Source organism: Oryza sativa, chromosome 1 (assembly GCF_034140825.1).
Source record: "Oryza sativa Japonica Group chromosome 1, ASM3414082v1".
Classification (NCBI taxonomy): Eukaryota; Viridiplantae; Streptophyta; class Magnoliopsida; order Poales; family Poaceae; genus Oryza; species Oryza sativa.
The window spans coordinates 24,449,426-24,475,540 of record NC_089035.1 but is presented as its reverse complement, the minus strand read 5'-3'; the positions used below and the strand labels follow the sequence as shown (position 1 = coordinate 24,475,540).

The 26,115-nt window shown below is 45.7% G+C and overlaps 4 protein-coding genes and 2 long non-coding RNA genes across 9 annotated transcripts; 3 read left to right on the top strand and 3 right to left on the bottom strand.

Annotated features, from left to right (window-relative positions):
* The first annotated feature begins 3,178 nt into the window (after nt 1–3,178).
* On the top strand, nt 3,179–3,841 carry LOC136351881 (uncharacterized). Its single transcript, XR_010735145.1, has 2 exons — nt 3,179–3,333; nt 3,470–3,841. It is a non-coding gene; the product is annotated as an uncharacterized lncRNA (long non-coding RNA).
* A 282-nt stretch (nt 3,842–4,123) lies between these two features.
* LOC136351880 (uncharacterized) lies at nt 4,124–5,735 on the bottom strand. Its single transcript, XR_010735144.1, has 4 exons — nt 5,479–5,735; nt 5,272–5,364; nt 4,700–4,779; nt 4,124–4,505 (listed from the first exon to the last, which is right to left on the bottom strand). It is a non-coding gene; the product is annotated as an uncharacterized lncRNA (long non-coding RNA).
* A 6,677-nt stretch (nt 5,736–12,412) lies between these two features.
* Nucleotides 12,413–13,789, top strand: LOC4324215 (uncharacterized). Its single transcript, XM_015772875.3, has one exon. It carries the CDS (start codon nt 12,451–12,453, stop codon nt 13,447–13,449), a length of 999 nt encoding a protein of 332 aa, XP_015628361.1. The 5' UTR covers nt 12,413–12,450; the 3' UTR covers nt 13,450–13,789.
* A 1,045-nt stretch (nt 13,790–14,834) lies between these two features.
* On the top strand, nt 14,835–15,688 carry LOC107278648 (uncharacterized). The gene has a single exon (XM_015772978.3). The coding sequence runs from the start codon at nt 14,913–14,915 to the stop codon at nt 15,318–15,320; it is 408 nt and encodes a 135-aa protein (XP_015628464.2). The 5' UTR covers nt 14,835–14,912; the 3' UTR covers nt 15,321–15,688.
* A 698-nt stretch (nt 15,689–16,386) lies between these two features.
* Nucleotides 16,387–18,786, bottom strand: LOC9268014 (uncharacterized). Of its 4 annotated transcripts, none has more exons than XM_015773092.3 (5): nt 18,561–18,786; nt 17,250–17,385; nt 17,076–17,157; nt 16,819–16,935; nt 16,387–16,655 (listed from the first exon to the last, which is right to left on the bottom strand). In XM_015773092.3, exons 2-5 carry the CDS (start codon nt 17,366–17,368, stop codon nt 16,605–16,607), a joined length of 369 nt encoding a protein of 122 aa, XP_015628578.1. In that variant the 5' UTR covers nt 17,369–17,385; nt 18,561–18,786; the 3' UTR covers nt 16,387–16,604. The 4 variants fall into 4 exon arrangements, with proteins under 4 accessions (XP_015628578.1, XP_015628732.1, XP_015628656.1 ...); XM_015773246.3 differs by having other exon boundaries at nt 17,250–17,375; XM_015773170.3 differs by having other exon boundaries at nt 18,673–18,786.
* A 1,338-nt stretch (nt 18,787–20,124) lies between these two features.
* On the bottom strand, nt 20,125–23,054 carry LOC134336364 (bidirectional sugar transporter SWEET6). Its single transcript, NM_001428074.1, has 4 exons — nt 22,935–23,054; nt 22,601–22,817; nt 22,329–22,490; nt 20,125–20,712 (listed from the first exon to the last, which is right to left on the bottom strand). The coding sequence occupies exons 1-4, from the start codon at nt 23,012–23,014 to the stop codon at nt 20,392–20,394; spliced, it is 780 nt and encodes a 259-aa protein (NP_001415003.1). The 5' UTR covers nt 23,015–23,054; the 3' UTR covers nt 20,125–20,391.
* Between the last annotated feature and the right edge of the window lie 3,061 nt (nt 23,055–26,115).

Sequence of the window (26,115 nt, the reverse complement as noted above, 5' to 3'; positions counted from 1 at the left end):
GGGTTACCAGCCCATCCAAGCACATTTTTCAAGGGAATAAATAAATTCACTTTACTCCCTCAATATATGTTCAATCTAATTACTTACTCCGTTTCACAATATAAGTCATTCTAGCATTTTCTATATTTATGCTAGAATGACTTACACTGTGAAACGGAGGAAGTATCTCTCAACCACAATACCAGGTATTTTATTCCCCAAACTATTAAAACCCGTGTAATTTGACTACCTCAGCTGCTTTTTAGATGGTTTCTATAACATGCTCATTGACCTAATCCAATCGACTAAGTCAACATATGGGACCTACATATCAGTTATTGGGCTTATGGTTACCATCTCCGTCGTGAAGGTACACATTGAAGCCACAACATTCTCAAATGAAAGATTAGTCTCTAAAGCGTTATGTAGAAGGACACAACTACACCGAGAGTGCTAGCTGGATAGTGCTAGAGAGAGACACCCTTCTTTAAAAAAAAAAAGCTACTAGTACACTCAATATCTATGTATTTTTTTCCTTCTTAGAGAAATTTCTCTTAAATTACTTATCCGATTTATAATCCGATTATACCGTTGTGTTCGTTGTAATTAAATCTTTACAACAAGATCTCACATGATTATCTTTTGATGAAAAATCACAAATTACTTTTATGATATGTCTAAATTACTTTTAGATTTCACTAAGTTACTTCTTAAACTATAAAAGTAAATTCAGTAAGTATAAAAGTAATTTATATATATTATAGAAGTAACTTAGAACAAAACGAAGGTAACTTTGACATGTCATTTGAAGTAAATCTGTTGTAGAGATAAAAACATGACTCTATCTAGAAATTAAATTAATCAGCACAAATTATGGAATTAACTAAAAAGTCATATTTTATCCCCTACAACGAATTTACTTCTAATGTCGTGACAAAGTTACTTCTGTTGTATTTTAAGTTACTTTTAGAATATATGTAAATTACTTTTAGATTTTATTGAATTTACTTTTATATGTCTAAGAAGTAATTTAGTCAAATCTAAAAGTAACTTTTATATATATATATATATATATATATATATATATATATATATATATATATATATATATATATATATATATATATATATATATATATATATATATATATATATATATATATATATATATATATATATGATAAAAGTAACTTATGTATATAATAAAAGTAATTTACAAATATAAATACTTTTACACCGGAACATAATCATGTAAGATCTTGTTGTTAAGATTTAATTGTAACGAACACAATGGTATAATCGGATTGTAGATCGGATAAGTAATTTGAGAGGAAACTTTATTTGAATAGGAAAAAGACACCCACGTGAACTTTATTTGAAAGGAAAAAGACACCAACGTGGGTGGACATCATGACGACGTGCACAATTAGACGGCTCTGAGATGCGTCGCGCTATAGAATTAAACTGAGAGCGCTCTTGAAATAGATTTCGCGTACGTAGAAGGATTACTGCGGGAAGCAATGCAAATTGGCGGCAACCTCAAGGACCTGGGCACCTTGCTTAGGTGGTGTTTGGATCTAGGGACTTAATTTTAGTCTCTATATTTAGACACTAATTTAGAGTAATAAATATAGACTACTTACAAAACTAATTATATAAATGAAAGCTAATTTGTGAGACAAATTTTTTAAGCCTAATTAGTCCATAATTAGAGAATGTTTACTGTAGCATCACATAGGCTAATCATGGATTAAATAGGCTCAGTAGATTTGTCTCGTGAATTAGTCCAAGATTATGGATGGGTTTTATTAATAGTCTACGTTTAATATTTATAATTAGTTATCAAACATCCGATGTGATAGGCACTTAAAAGTTTTAGTCCCATTTAAACATGTCTTAGCCGCCCCTAACCTCACCGCGGGTTGTCACCACTCCGCCTACCTGTCGCTTTGCTGGTATCCACACCTGCTCGATCAGCACGGTGAGCCCCACATACTACCGATTCATTTTCTCCATGGTGAAATCTCATTGCGCCTCTACTGTGTCAAGCACCTTGCGTAGCTGATGCCGCTTAGCCTGGGTACGTAGGTACGCGATGATGACGTCGCTGGGTGGGTGGTGCACCCTTCACGAGCGACTCGTCGTATGTAGCGTCCTTGATGCTCACCAGCTGGTGCGTTGCCGGTGGCTCGGCTACTCCTAGCACGGCAGGGCCGACGCGGAGAGCGCGCCAGTTGCTCATCATTGCTACCCGTAGTCACTTCGTCATTGACTACCTCCTTGCTTGTGGGGCGATATGGGCACTAGGGAGGGGGAGGGGAGGAGAAAGAAAGGGGCACTGATATGTAAGATATGTAAAAGTACATGCTGACTGGACCAGATCAATGAGCCACGTTAGTGAAAACCATCTAAAAGTACTCGAAAAAGTCAAATTACTCTGGTTTTAATAGTTGAAGGGTCAAGATATTTAGGCCTTGTTAGGTTCCCTAAAAACTTTTCGCAAAAACATCCCATCGAATCTTTGGACACATGTGTAGAGCATTAAATATAGATAAAAAGAAAAACTAATTGTACAGTTTGCATGTAAATTGCGAGATGAATCTTTTAAGCCTAATTAGTCCATGATTAGCCATAAGTGCTACAGTAACCCACATGTGCTAATGATGGCTTAATTAGACCCAAAAGATTCATCTCGCGGTTTCCAGGCGAGTTATGAAATTAGTTTTTTCATTTGTGTCCGAAAACCCCTTCCGATATACGGTCAAACGTTCGATGTGATACCAAAAAATTTTCATTTCACCAACTAAACATGCCCTTAGTATTACGGTTGAGGGATACGAATTAGATTGGTCCTATAATTGAGAAAGTTAGAGTGGACTTATTCATTTTTAAAGGCCTAATATGATTTTTTTTCAGGCCCATATATTGCACTAGTCTTTTAGTATAGTAAGGTAATAATAAATACTATTATAACCTATTGGATATGCAATCCAATCCAGTCATAATCCTCGTAATTACACATTGCTATCCTTAGCAAATCAAAGATACGCTCCTAATTAATCTCTCGGGGTTTATAATAAGCATCCAATCAAACCCAACAAATTATGGATGGGGTTTCTCCCTTTGGTAAAGATAAGCTTCTAAACTAAGCCAGCAATTTCGTCATCTATAAATTACCTAGGACCCATTGCATTCCATCAGCACACAAAACAAAGGTCCAATTCAGCAATCATCACACACAAATACAATAGTACATAGTTACATACCACAAACTTCGCAAACCACACAACATGAAGTGCAGCGCCATTTTCATGCTCTTCCTCGCCCTCGGAAGCCTTGCCATCGTGGTACATGGTAATTAATTAAGTGTGGTCAGAGGGCAATAACCTCACCATTTCTTTCTCATCTTTCTACCGATCCATATATATGTTCATCACACACCGAATAATTAATCTCTGTAAATTTCTTTGGAATAAATAATTAACCCCAGGTGGCCGCACACACGCCGTCGTCGTCGTCGAGCCGGCGAAGAAATCAGCTGCTGGTGGCGGCGTCGTGCAGCCGGAGATGGACCCGATCACCATCTGCAGCCCGTCCAACTTCTGCATCCCGGAGGCGTGGAGCTCCTGCTACAGGTGCATCGTGAAGCCCGACGACAACTCGCCCTTCCGAACCATCGACGAGTGTAATAGCAACTGCCCGGTTCCTCCGGCCAACGCTTAATTAGTTAGTTATCTGCTCTCGATCGGATGAGGATGAGAGAGATCTTCATCTTTGGAGATAACGGGGATACACCTATGTAATGCTGTGCGGCTTTTTTTTTTTGTGACAAGATTGAATAAATACATGATGTTTTGGAGGATGTTGTTGGAATACTCGTGTCATCGGAGCATATGAGTAATGCTATAATGGACTGACTATTCGCTTCCCACCCACATTCTTTCCTTGTCCTCCCTAGCACCGATTCGGACCTTCCATTAACCATAAGGCACAACAGTACAACACATCAGATATTTAAAATGCTCTTGTTAGGGATGTACGCTTGTGATTTCTTAGCAACTAGATGATACCCTGCGTGCTGCTGCAGGATACTAAGTATTGACATAGGTTTAAAGGGTCCGTGCACGGATTCTATATGGAAGGATTTAACATAAAAGCTGCACAGATGTACACCATTTTCAAAGAAATGAGTTAGGGTCCTCGTACAATAGGAGCTTATTAAGGATGATGAACCAATAAGGTTAAAGAAATGAGATAAAGAGAAGTCTTTCTCATGTAGCGACAACAATTGAATGGTCACATATACATACTTTGGCTGGAGCTACTGTAGGCTATCTATTGTCTAACTGAACACAGTTTATATAGACCAAAAGCTTGTTTCCAAATGAGAAGAGCAAAGCTGAAAAATACCTGATACAGTTAATATCGATGATATGAAGCTTATTGCCCAGTCACCAATCCCTGTTTTATAGATGAGTAACCTAATATACATACAAATTCGGGGGGAAGTTCTGCAGATTGATCGACTGAACTGACGTTAGCAATTGACTAATCGCTCTGTAAAAAAAGGTTACTGGTTCTTGCCTCCTCAAATACATAAGAAGGAAAGATAAGGAAAATCAAGAAAAATTTTGAGATAATAATACTATAATTTAAATTATGAAATCAATTAACATTTGAAAAGAAAATCCCAGGAGGGAGGGACCTGCAGAGACTATACCTTTCACTTACATCATTGATCACCGTGCTGCATATGATGGAATTATCTCCAATCACATCATGTGCAAAATCACCGTCTGCCTGGAGGATGACATTTTTTTATATAATTTGTCACCTCAAAGAATTATCTATAGTTGCATAACTTGCATATCAAATACTGTAGTTGCTTCACTGACCTGGTCAGCTCGGTTTACTACTCAGTGTTTTGTACATAATACTATAACCAGTATAAAATATAAAATTCATGGACAGTTGCAAGGTAACTTAAATGATTGAAAAATTGAGCATAGCAGAAAATGTATATTTTGGAATCAAATCTAGTAGTATGTACCCAAAAAAAAATTGTGCCAATATACTTATTATTCAACGTTGTAGTGTACTTGAATCCAGAAATAAACCTACAGTCAAATTTGAGAAGAAAGTGAAGCAGGGAGTGAGTAATATGCAACCACAAATACTGTTGTACGGAAGAAAAGAGGTCAGGTTGGGATACTAATATATGTCATGAACTAATAGCTGAATTGCCGAGAAACAATCTGCATCAATCAATATCGATTAGAAAGAGATATTTACCAGGAATGCTGGATTAGGGATGAACCGGGAACAATAGGGATCAGCATGAAGGGGAACAATTAATCTCATCGCCTATAAGATGGATCCATGAACCTGTGTGATCGGATGGTGCAGCAATACAACAAACAACATAATGTGTGTAATATATACAAAGAAGACAGCAAGAGGGAGGCGAGACAACAACCAAATAACGCAGGTGACATTTACTAGGAGAGGAAGATGGATAGACAACTGGGAGCCGGCTAGGCCTGCGCATGTTTCCCTTGAACTGGCGCGGCCGCGCGTGTGGTATGGCTCGTTCCGTCGATTGCCTTACTGCCGACGTCCGACGATCCCCTTTATGCGATGCGCTGATGCTGTTGGTGGGAGAGAGGGAGGTGATGCGGTGCGAGCTTAGGTCACGCGGCGTGGGAGAGGTCGTGCTCGTTGGGATTCGATGCGGTGGAAGAGCGAGCGTTGCAGTGGCCGCGGCCGGTGGGGGAGGCGGAGCGTGATGCGGGAGGAGAGGATAAGATCCAGGTGGACGACACGTGATGCTGTGCGGGTGGAAGCGCGATCTGGGCGGACGGATCGCTCGATTTAGATCCAAGGGTTTGGAGAAAAAGGATGACGTGGAGGCACAGGAAGCAGAGAATTCCTAGTAGTGGGGATGATTTGTATAGGTATATAGGATATATGCATACCAGCACCTGTACCCACACCTAGGCTGTGTTTAGTTCACACTGAAGTTTGGAAGTTTGGTTGAAATTGGAACGATGTGACTAAAAAGTTGTCTGTGTATGAAAGGTTTGATGTGATGGAAAGTTGAAAGTTTGGAAAAAAAAACTTTGGAACTAAACATGGCCTAAATTATACACATTTTGCTGAGTTCGGTAATGCCTCCTTCCAGAAGAAAATTAGGCAGAATCTCAACTATTCGACCGGATGAAAATACTTTTATTTCCTGATTGACACGTGCCCACACGAATCTTATAGCACCCATCTCCTACCTCCATCTCAAGTGCTCAATTTTCCTCGCTTCCCTCTCCCCTTCACTCCCTACCTCACTTCCTCTCTTGGCAGAGGCTCAATCGTTGGCCGGGGTAATTGGTTTCCACGCGCAAGGGGCAGCGAGCTCGCTCACCCAACTTTTACCCCTCTCCTCTCTACTTGGACCACTCCCACTACCTCCATTCCTATTTTTATTTGAAGTTTTAAGTCTAATCTTTGGCCGGAGCCTGATGCGCGGCAGTGATGTGGACGGTGGCAGAGAGCACTTCCATCTGCCTGGGCGTGAGCCGTCGACCTTAACAACCTCGCTATCCAGGAGCACATGTACCCGCACCTGGTGCCGGTTGGGCGTGGCGGCATGTTTCTTCTGCACCACGTGCCTTCTGGCGCCACGACAGTGAGGAAGCAGCGGCAAGGGAGCGTGTTTCTGGTGCCAGAGAATGAGCTTCTGGTTAAGGAGAAGTGAAGAATGAAGGTGGGGGAGGAGGGAAAAAATTGAGCACTTGAGCTAGAGGTAGAAGATGAATGCTTCAAGATTTGTGTGGGCACGTGGCAAGCAATAAAACAAAGTCTTTCAATCCAGAACCGAGGTCCTGCTAAATGGTGTGTGTGTGTTTTTTTTTTTGCAAAAAACCTTTTATAGAAGAGTTGCTTTAAAAAATCATACTAGTCTATTTTTAAATTTTTTAAGCTAATACTTAATCAATCATACGCTAATGAACTACTTCGTTTTTCGTACCGAAAAGCAAGGTTCCCAACCTTCATAATCAAACACAGCCTACTATGTCTTTAGATCATGGAATTTTAGGACACTGATATGTCCTATGTCTTTGGATCATAGAATTTGAGGTGGTCCTTGACACCTCTCGTTAGTGCTTAATTGGTGTCATATTTATGATATTTACTATGTTACAAAGCACCTCCACTCTATTTATCTAGCATGTGTTGTAACATTTAGATTTTTATTTTTCTAACATGGAGGAAAAAAAAGGGTAATAAGTCTATTTTGCGTTCTTCATATCTTGCTGCTAATTGAATCACCCCCCCCCCCTCAATCACACAACCAGGTATAACGTATCCCCATCTTTCAAACTTAGTGTAAATCGACTCTTTTGATTATTGGGAAATCATTTTTTGTTGATGCGGTAGGTGGGACCCATATGTCAAGCACTCTCCTCTCCTCCTCCCTCTCTCTTCATCTCTCTTCTCTTTTCCATCCTCATGACGACACCAAGATGAGATGGGCGCTCAAGAGGAAGACGGTGGCAAGGGAGGACGCAGGAGCTCGGGGTGAGCGGTTCGTGCTTAGGACGGGTTCAAACCCACGCTCTTGCCGGCTCGCCTGGCTGGTAGGCACGTCATGTCCTTTGTCCCCGCACATTCGGAGCACGACACCTCAATCATCGGCATCGGTGACGTTCATGGGTATTTAGCTGAATACTCCATTTTTTTAAGATGTAGCTATATCACATTGCAACACACCACACTCACGCACCTGCAAGCGCGTCCCAAGAACACAAACTTAAAGGAACTAGTACCAGTGGCACATCCTTAGCCCCACTAAATTCCTACTGAAAGCTCGCTCGCATGTCTGTAATATTTAGAAATAAGTTCACCAGAGGTCTCTCAATTTAACAACGAGATTTTTTGAGGTCCCTTAACCATAAAACCAGAAATGTGTACCCCTAAATTCTCACAAACCGTTCACAGGAGATCCCTCGGCAGTATTTTTGCCCGGTTTTACTGACGTGGCATCCTGGTCAGCAAAAAGAAATTGAAAAAAGTATATGGGGCCCACATGTCAGATGCACGTCTTTTTTTCCTTCTATTTTCTTCTCCTTCTCTTCTCTTTTCTCCACGTCGGGCCGCCCGGACAGTATCCAGAAGAACCAGGTCAACGCCGACGACGGGCGAGGGCTGCGACGGGCCCGCGCGGCAGCGGAGCAGCGCCGGGCTGTAGGCGAAGCGGAGGCGGGCATCGAAGTAGAGCGTGGGCGAGTGGACGCGGGAGAGCGGCGTGGTGGAGACTGTGTCGGGCCGCGGGCGGAGTGCGGCGGGCGAGAGCGGCGATGGGCGGGCTGCGGGCGAGCTCCAGGTCGCTCCGTGCATGCCGCATCACTGGGGGCGCGACGACTGGCGGGTGTGGGCGGCCGCCCTCCTCCGGCTTCGCCCCCTACTCCCCGCACACCTCCACCTTCTCCAGCTTTGCCCCCTACTCCCCGCACAAAAAAAAAAACAGTTTGGGACATCAATGCAGTTCAAAAGTATTCGGATGCTAGTAGTTCAAAGAGCTTGCCGAATACTCTGCAAATATGCAACCATCCAAGAAACAGGAACCAGACACTCATCCAAGAACCAAGCAATTCAAGGAATCTGAGGGAAATCTATGTGATAACTTGAGGTGGCGGGGGGCTGTCTGAAGAAATGACTGGGAGGTGAACGAGTATGCAGAACGAAGAGGAATCCACGTAGAAAAACCCAAAGGGGCTACGCATGAAAGCACATCAACACAAAACTGAACAAGCAATCCAAGCAACGAAAATGAGCGCAGTTACCTCTCAAAACATCAGGACAAATCCCCAATACTAACGCCTCCTAATCATGAGGACTGGGTGGGCGCGGACTGGCCGGCCGCCTCTCACGCCGACACCCCCACCTCTCGCGTCGGCGCGCCTCCTCTCCTCCTCTCCCGCTGCCTCCGTCGCGCTGACCGCCTCCGCTTGCCGCTGCAGCTGCACTCGCCGACACCCGCCCTCGCAGCCGCGCTCGCCTGTCGCTCGCCCTCGCAGCCGCTCTCGCTGACGCTGCCGCTCCGCCTGCCTCCGCCCGCGCCCGGAGAGAAAAAGAGAACAACAGAAAAATGTGGGTCACTTACATCTGGGCTCCATATATTTATTTTTATTATTTGTGCTGACTAGAATGCCACGTTAGTGAAACCAGCCCACTATACTGCCTTGGGACCTATTTTGAAGGTTTTATATAGTTTAGGGGTGAAGATTTCTGATTTTGTGGTTAAGAGACGTTAAAAAACCTCGTTGTTAAGTTGAGGGACCTCCGGTGAACTTATTCCTAATATTTATAGTCACCAGAATTTAATCCTTAGAAGGTAGAGTCATGTGACTCTACCGTCAAATCATTGATGCTTCCCTTCAACAGTGCTTAATTGTTGCCATAACCCTGAGGACCCTGGCACATACCATGCTAACGAGCTCCTCCACTTGGCTCATTTAGCATCTGCCGCAACATTAAGAGGAAGTGAGGAACGGCCCAAACAGAGTGCAACTTTAGTGGGTTACCAGCCCATCGAAGCACACTTTTAGACCTTGTGTGAAAAATTTCAGGCCCATATTTTGCACTAGTTTTGGACCAAAAACCAGCCATCCAAAAGTAATATTCTAGTATAGTAAGGTAAAAAGATACTATTAACCTCTTTGGTAAGCAATCTAATCCAGTCATGATCCTCGTAATTACACATTGCCATTCTTAGCAAAGCAAAGATACGCTCCTAATAAGCATCCAATCAAACCCAGCAGATTATGGATGGGTTTATCCCTTGTAAAGATTAGCTTCTAAACTAAGCCAGCCATTTCGCCATCTATAAATACTTAGGAGGACCCCATTGTATTCCATCAACACAGAAGACAAACAAGGTCCAATTCATCACAAAAATACACATACACACCACACATACTTTTGCAGAGCAGCAACATGAAGTTCAGCGCCATTTTCATGCTGTTCCTCGCCCTCGGAATCCTCGCCATCGCGGTGCACGGTAAGCGTGGATCATCACGGGAAATAATCTCATCCTCTTCCTTTTTTTTTATTTTCTTTCATCTTCTACCAATCCATATTATCTTCATAACAAACTGAATAATCTCTGTTGATTAACCCTCAGGTGGCAGGACACACGCCATCATCGAGCCGGCGAAGAAATCGGCTGCTGCTGGCGTCGCGCAGCCGCAGTTCGACCCGATCACCATCTGCAGCCCGTCCAACTTCTGCATCCCGGAGGCGTGGAGCTCCTGCTACAGGTGCATCGTGAAGCCCGACGACAACCCGCCCTTCCGAACCATCGACGAGTGCAATAGCAACTGCCCGGTTCCTCCGGCCAACGCTTAATTAGTTACGTGTTCTGTTGGGTGAGGATGGTGTCTTCTTGATCTTTAGCGATAACGGGGGTGCACCCATGTGATCCTATACGGCTATTTTTAGAAGAAAAGATTGAATAAAGAAACATGATGCTTTTGGAGGATGTTGCAGGGGTACTGATCATATGAGTAATTTTTATTATTTATAAAGGGCACAACATCAATATATGAACAAGAATGGCAGAGCGATTTGCTAAAAAGATAGTAGTGTAAGGAGAGTGGATTTTAAACTCTTTAGAGGATTTTTTTTTCCGTTTTTATTTTACTTAAATAATTACGAAAAGAATTAAGAAGACGATACCAAATGTCGAGCATTGTTTTAAACATGGATGAACTCATTTGATACTTAGTTTGATTGCTTCATTCCCAATATTTTCGAGAAGACAAACACATCGATCCAAGATGTCCCGCTTGCCTCCCTGCCACTACGTCGGACCTTTGCCCATCACATAGTCACCTCCTATGGCTATAGCGCGTCCACCGCAACACTCACATTAGTTATCTAGAATACTATTGCAAGCTAAGGAATGTATCTACGTGTGATTCCAGCAACATATGTATCAAATTGTTGATTCTTTAATTCTTACAATTCTACGATTCACTTTACATAGGTAAAAAAACTAGGATTTTATGATGACATATATGATTTTACGATTAAGCTGTACAGATTATATCCAACACCACTGTGTCTTTCGATTATGAATTTGACTATTTGATGCAGTACCACTATGTCTTTCGATTATGAATTTGAGGCTACGGCAAGTCCTTGCCACCTCTAGTACTTAATTGGTTTCATATATAGCTCTAACACTAGTGCCTAATACTTAATTGGTTCGACATATCCGACACTTGCCATGCTATCAAGCTTCTCCATTCGGCTCATTTATTGTGTGTTACTACACTCAAATTCTCATTTGAAGGCAAGTCCGCAATATAGATGATAAGGAGACATTGGCACACAAGTAGAAACTCATGGTATTTATAAGAGATAGTGTTGTTGCTACAAGGTAGAGTCAATAGTAGCGAACTTATAACGAAGATAGATGCAAAGTCACAATGTGAAGACTTATTCTATTGTTCCATTACAGCAGCATAGCGGATAAATAGTCCATTGAATAGGAGGGTATAGAGATAAAGAGACCCATCTCCGAAACATTACGTGGTATGCATGTTAGAGCAGGTACAAATAGTAGTCCAAACAATAACGATTTTTGTTCCACATGAGATTATAAGCTGAGCTGGAGAGGAATAATGAAGAGAGCAGATAAACCAGTGACTAATTTATTGCCTGCTGCACACGCGCTCCACGACGGCTGCCGCTCAAGTATTGCTGGGGTCGATGTCTTCATTGTGAAGTGCTGATAGAGAAAGAATAGTAAACGGGGATGAATGAGTGGACAAGAACAACCGGAAAGAAAGAGCAATGTGAAAGTTAGATTAAAATATTAAATGTAGTTTTATGGATATTTGTGTGTAGCTTATCAACAGCTAAACTATTATATCTACTATTTTTTTACTAGTTTACTCTATTGTTAACATGAATATTTTTGAAGCCAACCATTAGCAGTACTGTTGAACTTGCTCTACAGCGAAAATTTAGAGCACATCCAAAGTTCCTCAGGCCTCAAATGTCAAACACTTTGTTATCTGATTGACAACTTCATCTTTTCGCTTATACTTATGCTTATCAACCAAAATTTAATTTTTTACCTTAAATTTATAGTTGGTTTTAAGTTTTTTTAATCAAAGTTTATTTTTTTAGCATTTGCTTTTAGGTTATTAAGAGCATGTATATAAAATTTTTATTTATAAATTATTTTTCGTTCTTAAATATGCCGGCTTATTTTGTACTCCTCTACACCTGTGCGATAGACCAAAAGAAAACGAGTATACTGTCGTTCAACCCTTTTCCAGTTCATACGTACAAAAGAAAACGAAAATAAGTCAAAGGAGGAGGCGCAAATCGTCTTCGCTTCTTCGGCCTTGGAACGAAACGAATCTCCGCAGAAGCAGAACGCATCCAATCCAATCCGATCCAAAGATGGCCGCCGCCTCCCTCCTCCCGCTTCTCCTCCTCCTCCTCGCCGCCGCCGCCGCCGCCTCCGCCTCCGCGCGCCACGTCATCACCTTCACCCCAGCCCGCGGCGTCTCCCCCGCCTCCCTCGCCTGGGACCCCACGGCGCAGCACTTCGTCGTCGCCGGCGGCGGCGAGGCCGTCCTCTCCGTCTCCGACGCCGGGGTCACCGAGTCGATCGCGTCCCACCGCGGCGCCTCCGCCGTCGCCGTCGACGACCGCCGCCGCCGCCTCCTCGTGGCGTCCCCGGGCTCCGTCTCCGCCTACGACCTCCGCACACCGCGGCCCCACGCGCGGCTCTTCTCCGCCACGCTCCCTGACCCCGCGGCGCCGCCGGGCGGCGTCGCGGTGGACCCGCACTCCGGCGCCGCCTTCCTCACCGTGGGCGCGCGGATCTACAAGGTGTCCCCCGACGGCGACCTCGCGGCGCTCCCCCCCTCGCCGGCGTACGGCGGCCCCGACCCGCTCGCCTCCCTCGCCGCGCACGTCAGCCGCGGGTTCCTGCTCGTGGGCCAGCCCAGCACGGGCCGCCTCCTCCGCGTCGACATGGAGGACGGCGCCGCGCGGGCCGTGTCGGGAGCCCTGACGCCCCCCTCGCCGGCCGCGGTGGCGGTGCGGAGCGACGGGACGGTGGCGGTGGGCGGCGGCGCCACGCTGCGCCTCGTCGGCAGCAACGACGGGTGGTCGTCGTGCGCCGAGCGCGACGAGGCCGAGCCGGACGGCGGCGCCGCCGCCGCCGTGGCGGCCGTGGCGGTGAGGGAGCGGAGGCGGGTGTACGCGCTGGTGGCGGCGGCGGACGCGGAGAAGGCGGCGGCGTGGCGGATCGAGGAGGTGTCGTGGAAGAAGGAAGGCGAAGGGGAGATGGTTGTGGGCTTCGTCTTCGTCGGCGTCGCGCTCGCCATCTTCATGTTCTGGAGGTTCCAAATGCGGGAGCTCGCCGGCAGCATGAACAAGAAGATCAGATAGTAACAGCATTGCAATGCTCTGAACTCCAAATTGTTCTAGGATATTTTTGATTTCTGGTTGAATTTAGGAGGATTTTACTTGGTTTTGTTGCGCGACAGTTGGTACAGACACTTGTAGAATAGAAATTTTACTCATCATCGAACCATGAATCTATCTACGACGACAGAAGAGGATAGTAGAAATGATCCTGGTTTTCAGTTGTTTATTGGAAGTACACGATGTAGTAGAATTTGATCAAAAGGCTGTTACGGTTATCTTGGTTCATGAATGCAAAGTGCAGTTCACATCAGCTGTTGTAAATGATTATTACTTCTATAAAATTCTAATTCATTACTACCTACGATAACTTCTTAAAGTGTTTATCATACTCTGTTCCAATAAGTGTTTCTGCAGTTTGTATGATCGTGGGTTGGATAATTGAAGCTGGTAATGTTCCTGCAAATCAGTAAGAGCGTGAATGGTAGTATGGAATCCTATGCGCGTGTGTTTCAGAACCAGCAGCGCTCAGCCGTTTCCTGTTGGTTCAATCAAAAGGAAGTGGCGATTTGGAAGGAAGCTGGGGTTGAAGTATAGGAGAGTAGTCCCTCAGTGTAATCTTTTTCTTTTGGGAGGTTTTGCTCGTGACAACTTCCATTACTTCGACAGCTTCTTGTTGAACTTAAAATTTTTTATATTTGTATATATTTTTCAATCTTAAGTAAATTTGGTTGGTCTATTTTGGCCTGCCCGGCAAACATGCAGCCGCATGCCTATGCATTTCACCTTTTTTTTTTTGCAATAAGGACGTGTATGGTGCAGCCTTGCAATAGTAGCATATATGTTGTCCATTGCTGTGTTGCAAAAATCAAAATTAAATTCAAATTTTCTGACAAATTTTGCATGAATTTCATTGGTTTTTGTTGATGACCACTCAGTCATCGATGAAACTACTGGTGAGCGGTTTTTGGTTGGCAACATTTTTTTTTAAAACACTGCACATTGTACATGCAGGAGGGGATATACATTTCAGTTTCTTTTGATAGGAAAATAACGGTAGCTGTGCAATGTTGATGAGCTTCTGCAATCCAAAGAAAGAAGGGCTTTATTTTGTAACCAGCAAACGATCACTTCTTAGGCTGGTTAAGGATGATCAGGCGTTTGCTGTAACTTCCAAGCATTTGAATTGTGCCAAAACTATCATTCCAAACAAAAGATTTTATATGGGCCAGATAATTCTTTGCCAACTTCCAACCCCAAGGATAGTCATGCATTAAATACTGCCAATATATAATGATGCAAATTTTTTTGTATCCTTTCTCATTGGAAAAAGATTTACTCCTTAAAAGCATTAATTCCCAAGAAGAAGAAAAAAAATGTATTTATTCCTTTGCAATCTGCATTGCCCTGTACTACTAGACTCGAGTACAGAAGTTCCAACACCAGCGGAGGCCGACGGCGCGGCGGGGCGCTCTCCACCAACATCAATGGCCGGCGGCCTCCTCAGCAAAGCGTCCAGCGCCGTGGCCGCCTGCGCGCGCCGCGTGTCGCGCGCCACCCGCCGCCTCCTCCGCGCGCGCCTGCTCCGCCGGGGCGGCGGCGGCGGTGGTGGCGAGACCGGGAAGCCCGACGGCGGTGGCGGCGGTGGTGGCGAAGGGCTGTGGCGGCGGGCGATACTGATGGGGGAGCGGTGCGAGCCGCTCAGCTTCCCGGGCGCCATCCACTACGACAGCCGCGGGCGGCGGCTCTCGCAGCCGCGCCGCGCCAAGGCGAAGCCGGCGGCGGCCACCGCCGCGCTGCTCTGCCGCTCGTCGGACGCCGTCGACGAGGCCGTCGCGGCGGCGAACAACAGCAAGGCCGCCAGATACGTGGCGGTGTCGCTGCTCCGAGACTAGACATCGCGCGCGTGGCGCGCGTGTTCCGGTGGCCGCGTCGCGCGCGCCGCGTGTTCCTCGGGCTGCTGCGGCGGCTGCTGCTGCATCAACGCGCGTGATTCTTGCTCCAGCTTTGGAAATGGATGATGCATGCCATTTTTGTTCTTTTTCCAAGCGTCGACAAAATTACCTGTACTTTTTTTCCCCATTTCATGTTACCATATCAGTGTAGAATGTTTGTTTGGGCTTGTTTGGGTTTTTTGGGTTTGTTTGGGTTTTTCTGCCCTACTAAAATTCTGATTGCAGCGAAATTTGATGGTTCAGTTTGTATCAAAATTTTGAAATTACTCCCTTCCGTAATAAGCGCAGTTGTGAGTTTCAGTGTCCAACTTTGACCATCCGTCTTATTTAAAATATTTTTATGATTAATATTTTTATTGTTATTAGATGATAAAATATTTATAGTACTTTATGCGTGACTTAACTTTTAAATTTTTTTCATAAAATTTTCAAATAAAAAAAAGGTCAAATATTAGCACAGAAACTTACGGCTGCACTTATAATGGGACGGAAGGAGCATGAGATAATCATATTCAGCTCATATCGGCGTTAATAGATATCAATCTGAACATTGCACCTCAAGGGAGGTAACATCTTCAGGGCAGGGTAACAAGACGTCAGGTTTCACATTCTTCAACATATGTCCCAGAAATGGGACAGATGAGGTGAAATTCAGAAGACAGCCAACATGCCATTTGCACAGAGATGAAACACATCCTAGTACTGCAAATCAAATCTGAACAGACAAAATACTTTATATTTTGGGAGGGACGGAGAGACTAAATCTCAGAAATCCAGGATACAAACCAAAAACAGGTGCATGACTGAGACCAGATAAAAAGCACACAAACCAGTGCCAGCACCGCTACCCAAGGAGTTCCCTTCAACAAATTGAACAGTATTAATGCTTCAACAGACATAATCATTTCTTTGTATTCCCGAAAAGGATACGTCATGATTTCTTTCAGGAACCATTTGGATTAATGACACTAGTAATAAGTTCATAATGCAGTGGTTCATAGGCTCATAGCTTGAAAATCCAGAATCTATTTATGCTTTCAACACTGCGATTCACTGTCGTGAGCCATCTGAACTCACAGCGTACCAAGGCAGCTCTTTTGTACAACATCTTAGTAAAATTTAATTGTCATGATGAAACCAACAATACGCTACCATAACTTACGGGCTACAGTTTACACCAGATCTCATCACAAGACAAACCGGAAGTTTAAGCACATCGTGCAGTTATCCACTTCCATCGAGCTGCCCATGGGAGAGAAGGTGTGCCATGTATTGCTGAAAAACATAGTGAAAGTACACATAAAACTTGCAATTTTAGCAGGGAAAAGTTAGATCCTAACAACCAAAAGAATATATGTGTTTTCGAGAGAATGCAGATTTGCAAGTGTTTAGCAAGCTGAGTGTGCAGTAAATGAAAGATAAGTGGGCAGCTACTTACTGCATGATACGCATATGGTGGTTTGCCTTGCCGATCAAAATGTTTTGCCATGATAGAGAACTCTATTGGACCCCAGTCATCTATTTCGAAACAATTACCTAATGCAGCCTTGTAAAGCTGCAAACCACCAAATCAAATCAAACATCACCTTTCTGAAGCAAGTGACTTGATTTTTTTTTAAATGACACTTCCTTTGCATTCACGTCCTGTTAAGATGATAACAAAGCGGCACCAAGACATATTTCAGTTTTTCATACCTTTGCAGTGTCAGTTAGTAGCTCCGTACCAGCGGGATATGAGGCATAAAATTGGTCGCCCCTAGAAATGCCAGCCCTTGTCCTGCAATAAGTTCAGAGATTATTGGCAGGGAAGAAAACTAAGTGAGAAAATTCTGCAAGTACACAAGAAAGGATAGATCAACAGTAATATACGTATTGCTCGTGTAAGCATAGGTCATTAGGGCAGTGAAGCAGTAGAATCCAGCATAGGACGCCGTACGCCGGAACTTCTGGATCTTTAAGAACTCCTTACATTGGTACAAAATATCCATCCTACAACTGGTCGATGCTGGTGTTAGAAAAGAAAATACCAAATCAGTTAGAGATACACACAGTTCTTCACAGTAGCCAATTTATTGGGAACAAAAAACCATGTAAATAAAATTTCTAAAATGTCATGTGAAGCCGAGTTTCAGCCATAGATAGAAGCAACACAGAAAGGCAAAAATATTTGCATCACCATGAAGTTTGACAATTAAATAAGCAACATTATAGGAGTGGTTTCTTCAGGAAATCACAATACTATTCACATGCAAATGATACACAATGACCATATAAGAGAGAACTATCAAGATACCAACAGAATATGAGCTTCTAGAGGTTGCACAAAGTCAGAAACAGTACAGCTCCAGGTTGAGTACTGGAACATACAATATTTTCCAAATGACCATGAAAGAGAGAGCTATCAAGATACCAACAGAATATGGGCTTCTTGAGGTTGCACAAAGTCAGAAACAGAACAGCTCCAGGTTGAGTACTGGAACATACAATATTTTCCAACAGAATGCCTGAAAATATCGTCGCAAGGCCTGTCTATAGCAATGTTCTCATTCAACTACTAATTAACTCATCAAACAACTAAATCAGGCTAAACCATTGGATACAAGCCATACAACTTCAAAGGACAGGTATACCAAAGTAATCGAGTTGGCATGCTTCGTACCCTCAAATAAGTAAACTACCCTTTCAGTAACCAGATGGAACACTCTTAGACAATGTAAACTCCACTGAAGTGTGCTTTCTTCAACCTATCAGATAGCACTTTGTAAAATTCTGTTTGGCACGAATCAGGCAATCACTCAACTCGCCGTCAGAAACATTCAAGACAGCAGGTGCAAAACTACGTATCGAATCCACTTGCTTTTATCCCAGACCACAATACCCCCATACACACTGGATGAGTCTCCTCTGCAGTACTGCCCTCTGACGTGGGTCACAAAGAAGACCTCCCTTACTATCATTTCCACAAACACCTCCTATGCATCAGTGGCGGATCGCTAACATGGGACATTGGGGTTCAGTTGAACCCCCCAATCTTTTTGGGAACCATCAAAACTGTTACTGTATTAGCATTAAGTTTAAGGCAAATTTCTACTACAACAGAAGCTAGGGTTAACGCGAATTCGAGAAAAAAAAAGTGCGTGGGTAGAGACAGAGAGAGATGGGAAAGAGGATGCGCGTAACTGATGCGGCGGAAGCAGCAGGACGAACGACGGCGACACTGCTCGCCTCGCTCGCTCGCGCGTTTGGATGGGGATCGGTGCAGGCGGCGGTGGCGGAGGGTGTGCTCACTCACCAGGATGGATGCGGCGGAAGCAGCAGGACGAACGGCTTGGGCAGCGGCGGTCGAACGGCGCGAGGAGGGAGAAGGGGATCGAGGCGGGTGGTGGCCGGCTCGGTGGGCCGGGTTGGGGAGGAAGGAAAGGGAGAAAGGGAAAGATGGACTTAGGGTGTGAGGGGAAAGAGGGTTTGGACCGGGCTGAGCTAGGCTTTGTAGGGAGCCAAACTGAACTTTTATGAAAAGCTTTATAATTAGCTTCTTAAAGGGCTCAATTTCATAAAGAGGTTTTTAGAACATAATTTATTAGTTTCCTTTCATTTGCAAAATAATTATTTAAAGAAATATTAATTCATAGAAAGGAGAGATTAGGAAGATAATTAGTATTTGCTTTTGTTTTCAAATATTTTCTTAAAATTACATTATTTGATAACCAAGGTTCTTTAATAAATATTATTCTAAATTCATAGATGAATTTAGAATTTAAATTCAATTCCTTTGTTGATCTTAATTTGGCACTGGCACAACAGGAAAGAAAAGGAAAATCCAAAACATACCAGCATGAAAGAAAGTTTTCGAAAGATTCATAATTTTCAGGGTGACATCGCGATACCAAACTCTGACAGCCGTTTGATCGGGGATTTGGTACCAGCAGGTACCATTGGACGATAAATTTTTTTTATTGGCCAGAGTGTAGAGAGGAGACTAGTTTATTTGGGAACTAGTTTTATTATTTTATAAGAGGGTGCATTAGAGTATTAGACTGGTGATCAGGTCTCAAAAATGACCCACATATTTTGGCAAGCAGTGTGCATAGTTAGATTAATTGATGGCTTCCCTCCGAGTCGTGCAAGGTTGAGCAACTGCTGTTGTTTGTGTCATTAGACTGACGTTCTACCTGCTTTATATCATGTGAACCTTTTTAAGGAAAACTCTGAATTTGGTTTTAGGCTTCTAGCGTTATCTATGGGCTCTCTGACTAAACAAGTACTTTCGGCACTTATAGAAATACATATTTTTGACTAGATTCCTCTTGTTTTTTGTTCAGTCTTTTGTACGTACAACACCAAGATGATCCGAATTCGGCTGCTGAATAATTTGCTTAAGGCACGCAAGAGACCCAAGGAAAAGAAAGAATGAGCCCACAGCACATACTGCTCCTCTGCACCGGTCCTTTTCAATCTAGCTAGCACCTGGACACGCCTGATCTCCCTTTCGATTGCAACAGGTCTTCTACTGCCAAAATCCTCCACATTAATTATTGACCCAATTCAATTCTTCGATCGTCTAATTAAGTAGGTGATGAGAGTAAAAGATTCGCTGTGTTGCGACAATAACCTGCACACACGTTGCAGATGAAAAAGCAAATTAAAGCCGTACTGAAGATCCATGGACAGCTTATTAGCCTAACCAGTGTCGAACTTTTGACCAGTATAGTAAACGAGGTGGCACACAGCAAGGCGAAGCAAAGAGACAAATTAACAACGCCATCGTGATCACGACACCAACCAAAACCAAAGCACAGGGTAGCATGGTCTCATTATCTCGGCATAATATATAATTATGACTAAATTACATGCATGCATGAGCTGCATGTGAAATCAAGTCCTTTCACTACTACGGGAAACCACGATGACACACGCTCTGAGCTAAAAACCACTCGACATTTCAGAGGATATATGATCGATATGACGGTCGAAATCACGTACGACGACGGCTTTGCTAGCTCAGTTCAGCTCATCGCTCGACGGTGACGGAGACGCTGCCGCCGCCGGTGTTACCGCCACCGGCAGCGGCGGCGGCGCCGGTGCCGGAGACAACGACGGAGGGCATCTCGACGTCCTTGGCGGCCTTGGTCTTCTTAGGTGTGGTCCGGTAGTAGCAAGCATAGAGAATGAGCTGGATGGCGCCGAAGAGGGCGCCGAGACCATTGGGGATGGTCACGTAGATGTCAAAGCGGATGAGCGCGTAGGCCGTCCAGCAGACGCCGTTGAGGAAGCACACCAGCGACAGGAAGAACGGCATGTACTCCACGCTCTTCGTCTTTATCACTTTCCCCTGCAGTGATAATAATCACAATTAATCTTGTTAGATAAAAATCTTATATTGATTAATGATCCTAGCTAGCTAGAAATTAAGATGGAATCATATATATTAACACATAACCACACACACACCTCATTTGAAGATCATGTATGGAATGCAAGGGCTAGATTGATAAGCAGATATAGTAACATGCTGAGTAGAGATGGGTACCTATCTAATTTAATTAGGATAGGTACCCAATAAATTTGTTGACGAATTCAGCTGGTATATAAGGGCATGTACAGAGGTAGAGTCTAATATGAGTTCTCTGGTACTAATTAATGTCATTAGAGACTATCCTCCTACAACAATAGAGAAAATAAGATTTCTAAACCATTAATGCACTAAATAATTTTTTTATTATACTTCTTTCCTTTTCTACACCCACATGCAACAAATTTTTTATTAATAAATGCTAAGAGTCGACTCTGAACCGTTGTCATGCGTAGCAACGATGCTTCTCATTCCTTCCCTATCTTTCTTCCATGTCACCGAATTTACTTGCATGACAACGAAGAGAGCCCGTTATTAGACACTATTGTACATGAGTGCACGTCGATTTTGTTGTCCTGTGTAACTAAGGTGGGGGAATTAACTTGCACACATCTGGCAAATTAACACATGGCTGATGGTTCGGAAGATGCAAGTTCTAGTTCCAAAGTTGGCTTTCTCCTTTTGTGCAAGGATATGTACAGAAGGATCAAATCAAGAACCAACTGCAAATGCTCACAGATTGTGAATGCTTCAATGCCCCCAAACACAACCTGATGAGTCACCTGCCCTGAGTAGAATGCAAAATCTTCAGCAGATGATGATGGATACCTACCTTTTTTTATGTCTAGATCATGCAACAAGTATTAAAGATGACAGCAACCCCTGGGTAATCACCAGTAGGAGGTAAGCAACAGAAAACAACCTGGACAATTAAGTTGCCAATCTCTCCTCTCTCAAATGTTCCAGAAAAAAAAAAACTTGGACCTATCTAAACAGTGAGTCCCACAAAATTAGGGCATGTACAACGGTGTTTATTAGTGATCTCTCTCTATTGTCATGCAAGTAAATTTGATGACATGGAAGAAAAAGAAATGAGTATGGTTGTTATGCATGACAACAGCTCAGAGTTAACTCTTAGCATTTATTAGAGCAAATTTTGTTGCATGGTGGTGAAAGAAAGGAAAGAAAAGTAAGAAAAAATATTTTGATACATTAATGATTGAGACCATATTGTCTCTAACTATTGTAGAATGCTAGTCTCTATAACGTAGAGCTTATATCTGACTCTATCTTTGTACATGTCCTTAGTAAGTGGATTATAACCTATCAAACGACCATCCACACAAGGCAACACAACAGTATAGTAACCACTGACAGACATGTGGGCCCCGCAAATCCATGCAGATTAACAGCCGCAAAATTACATAATCTGCATACTTACTATTACTAATCACCTCGGACCGTACGTCCAACCAGATCATTATCCACAAATAATCCACGACATTACCGTGGGCATTAATAACAGTATAAGAAAGAAAATTCGTAATTACTTGGAGAAGATACAGATGGGAGAAAGGAAAGGAGGACATACGTACCATGATAGTGAGAGGGGAGAAGTACATGATGGAGCCGAAGAAGACGCAGAGGATACCGACAATCATGGAGCGCTTCTCGTGGGTGTGCGCGCCCAGCAGCACACCCAGAATCACCGCCAACATGAACACCAACTCCACGCCCAGCACAGCACACATCCTCAGCTGCACGATCGATGATATGATCAATGGTACGGGTTAATTAGATCATGATAAAGATTAATGTATAGATCGAGGAAGGAAATAATGAACAGATCATGGATCGATCGACGTACGCGTTTCTTGTTGGGGGAGTAGAGGAAGAAGATGAGGAGGTAGGTGCCCTCGACGAGGAGGCCGATGCCGTTGATGGTGACGACGAGGATACTGTTGGGGTGGACAACGGGAATGCCGTAGAACACCCAGAGCATGCAGTTGAGCAGCGTCGCTAGGTATGGGTCCGCCTTGAACTCCTCCACGTCCTTCCTCTTGCAGATCCTCCAGAACGTCGGCCTGCATACATATATACACACAACCAGAAATGAATTTCAGAATTTGTTGTATTGTATCCTATCCTGCATGCAGAGAGAGATGGTCGATCGATCGGCTTGATTAGAAGAACTTAATTACACGGGGGCGAGGAAGAGGCCGAAGGAGATGACATTGCCGATGATGCCGACGACGTTGCGAGCCGCGTCCGGGGAGATCATGCTTCAATTCTTTCTCGGCGCGGCGGAGGAAAAGAGATGGGAGGGATGGCTGATCAGCTCAGCTGGGGGGTGGTGGGTGGTTACGACTGATGCGGCGCGGCGAGTGGTTTGTTTATATAGGCGTGAGCGCTGCGGCGCGGGGGAGGAGGCGATCGATCGAGTAGTTCTCGCGGCGCGTGGACCAGAGTAGTGTAGTGGAGTACCCAACTCGCGAATGAACCGGGCGGATCGCGTCGCGTCAATCGATCGATCCATCGATCGAACGGATGGATATGGCAGAAGGACCGGGCGAGCTGGGAGATAGATGGGCCGGGCCGGCCTAACGCGGCTCGGTCATCTCGTTGGGCCGGAGCGGAGCGGAGAGGACGGTGGCGGCGCGGCGCGGCGGTGATGCGATGCGACGCGCGCGAGGGCTCGTGGTCGCGACAACACATGAGACGAGGCGATGGCCAGCGACGGAGCTAGCGGGGAGGTACGGTACGGTGTCGCTCGCGTTGAGGACGACGCGACGGCCCGCCCATCTGCCACCGCCGCCACGGCGTTCGCCCCTCCTCGTGGAGCCCGGGTCTTCCCCATCCCCCACCATCACCACGCTTCCTCGTATGCTAAATCATCGTTCTCAAATCATTTCATAATATTTCAATCAAATCATTTCATTTTCGTAAATGTGCAAAAAGATTGTACGTTAATATATTAAAAGAAGATATCATAGTTTGATTACGCAACACACACGGTCAGAAAGCCGTTGCCAGGGGTCAAGGAAAAAAGAAACAAAAAAAACAAATACAAGGAAGATAAGCTACTAGGAAAGAAAAACACTCCTATTGCAAGGGAGGGTGGGGTAGGGGGTCCCACTACACTCCGGCTTGCGCCGGACGCAGGGAGCTGGAGAAGAGCGAAGACAGGACATGATGTGATCCGAAGGGAGGGACTGCACGCGTGAGGTAGTGTCACTCGAACTGGTAAGCGTGAGCTTGGCCGCAATCCTCTTGCTACGCTTTGGCACTACCCCCACGGTGAGAACGGCAGGCGCCGGAGGCGGCAGCAGCGGGGGCAGAGCTGGAGGCAGAGACCTGGAGCAACTGGTGAGGAAGGCACGCAGTGCGACATTCTCGGCGACCGAAAGAGGGAGCTGCGCGACCGTCAAGATCAAGGGCGACCATCGGAACGTCGAAGAAAACCCCATCCCCTAGACCGAGGGAGCCTTCGGTGGCAAGGACAAGGTCGGTGGCAGAGAGTAGTCGGCTGGTGGGACCCGACTCGAGAGAGGAGGTGACCCCGCCGTGGCCGGTACCCCGTGGCAGCTACCCATCTTGACGGCGCCTTTAGGCAGGAAAGGGTGGGGAGAGCCGAGGCCAGGGAAGCCGGTGCTGTCCCTACTACCGGCTCAATTAAATTGTTGCCGGCCAATGGGGAGGGTGAAATGGCGACCACCTCCACCGACTTCGGTGATGGGAGAGATCGCGGCGGCAGGGCGAGGAGCCGAGGACACGCAGCCTAGCGAGGACAAGGCCGACAAAGGCAAGGGCACGCAGACCGCAGCGGCTGGAACTTGCCTCGGCGAGGAGAGGGCCGGCAGAGGTGGGGGCATGCATACCGCAGCGTCCCTCATCGGCCTCGACAAGGAGAGGGCTGGCGGCGTTGGCTGTGGAGGATAGCGAGGCGGCGGCAGCAACGAGGCCACGTCAAGCGCCACCACCGATCTCGGTGACGGGAGAGACTGTGATGGTGGCGGTGACGTGCAAGGCGCACACACACAGACCAAGGCGAAGAGAGGCCCGGCGACACCAACGGTGGCGGCAACGTGCTGGGCGCACAGACCGCAGCGGTCGCCGCCACCAACCTTGACAAGGAGACTGGCGGTGGAGGAGAGCACAACGACAGCGGCGATGTGCGGGCAGCACAGGAGGTGGCCCACTGCGGAGCTTGGCCGACGACGAAGTCTCGGGTGTCGACAAGGGGTCTAGCGATGGACGAGGTGGCGAAGACAACGGCGGGAACGCCGATGGTCGTCACTGTCGAGCCGGCAGAGCAGACGGCCGCGGTGATCGACGAGCCAGTCAGTGAGCCAGTAGTGGCAGCTGACGAGTCGGTAGCGGCGGCCAATGAGCCAATGGAAGGAACAGTGGCGGCTGACAAGCCCACGGTGAGGGAAGGCATCGTGGCACCAACGCGGCTCATCAGCCCGGAGAAGGGAGACGGCCCAGAGAGGGAGGGCGGCCCACCGGAGAGGGGGGGCATGGGGAGAGGCCCTCGAATCGAAGCATCCAGAAGATCAGCTTCGAGCAACATGGGATCCATGGTATCATAAGAGACAAAAGGAGATGCCACCTGTCTGGATGCCATTGCTTCATCATGTGATGTCACACCCCGAAGTTTTCCTCCCAAGCCAAAATTGTAATTTTTATAAATGACCCTAAGAAAATGCAGGTGAAATCAGGAGAAAACCCTAAGAAAGTAATGCAAATAATAATCGAATTTGACATGTGGATTTTTTTCCTTGAGTTCTACATGTCGAAATTCATTAACAGGATTTTAGTGGAATTTTCAGAGCTCTAGAAATAATTTTAACCAATTAAAATTGAGCAAGCAATATTTTAATTCCAGGGAAAATCCTTTTTCCTTTTTCTTTTTCTTTTTCCTCTCTTTTTCCTCTTTTTTTTTCGAATGGGCCGCCGGCCCATTCCCTCCTTCCTCCCCTCCTCCTTGCTGGGCCGGCCGCAGGCCGAGGCCCAGCCAGGCCGCCCCGCCGCCTCCTCTCTCGGGGTCGCCGACAGGTGGGGCCCACCTGTCGGGTCCTTCCCCCACCTCCCGCCGATCTCGCTCGCGCCGTCGCGCCCGCAACCGCCGCCGCGCCCTCGTCTCTGCCTCCTCCGGGCCACGTAGACCACGCCCGCGCGTGCGCCGCGTCTCCCGCGCCCACTCCTCTCCCTCTCCCGCTCGCGCCCGCGCCCGAGATGGCCGGGATTCGATTTTCGAATCCCGCCTCTCTCTCCTCCCCCACTCCCCACGTCGGCCGGCGATTCCCGCCTCTCCCGGCCACGTCCGGTTCCCTCTCCCCCTATTTAAGCATCGCCGTCGCCCCCTCTCACTTTTTCCCC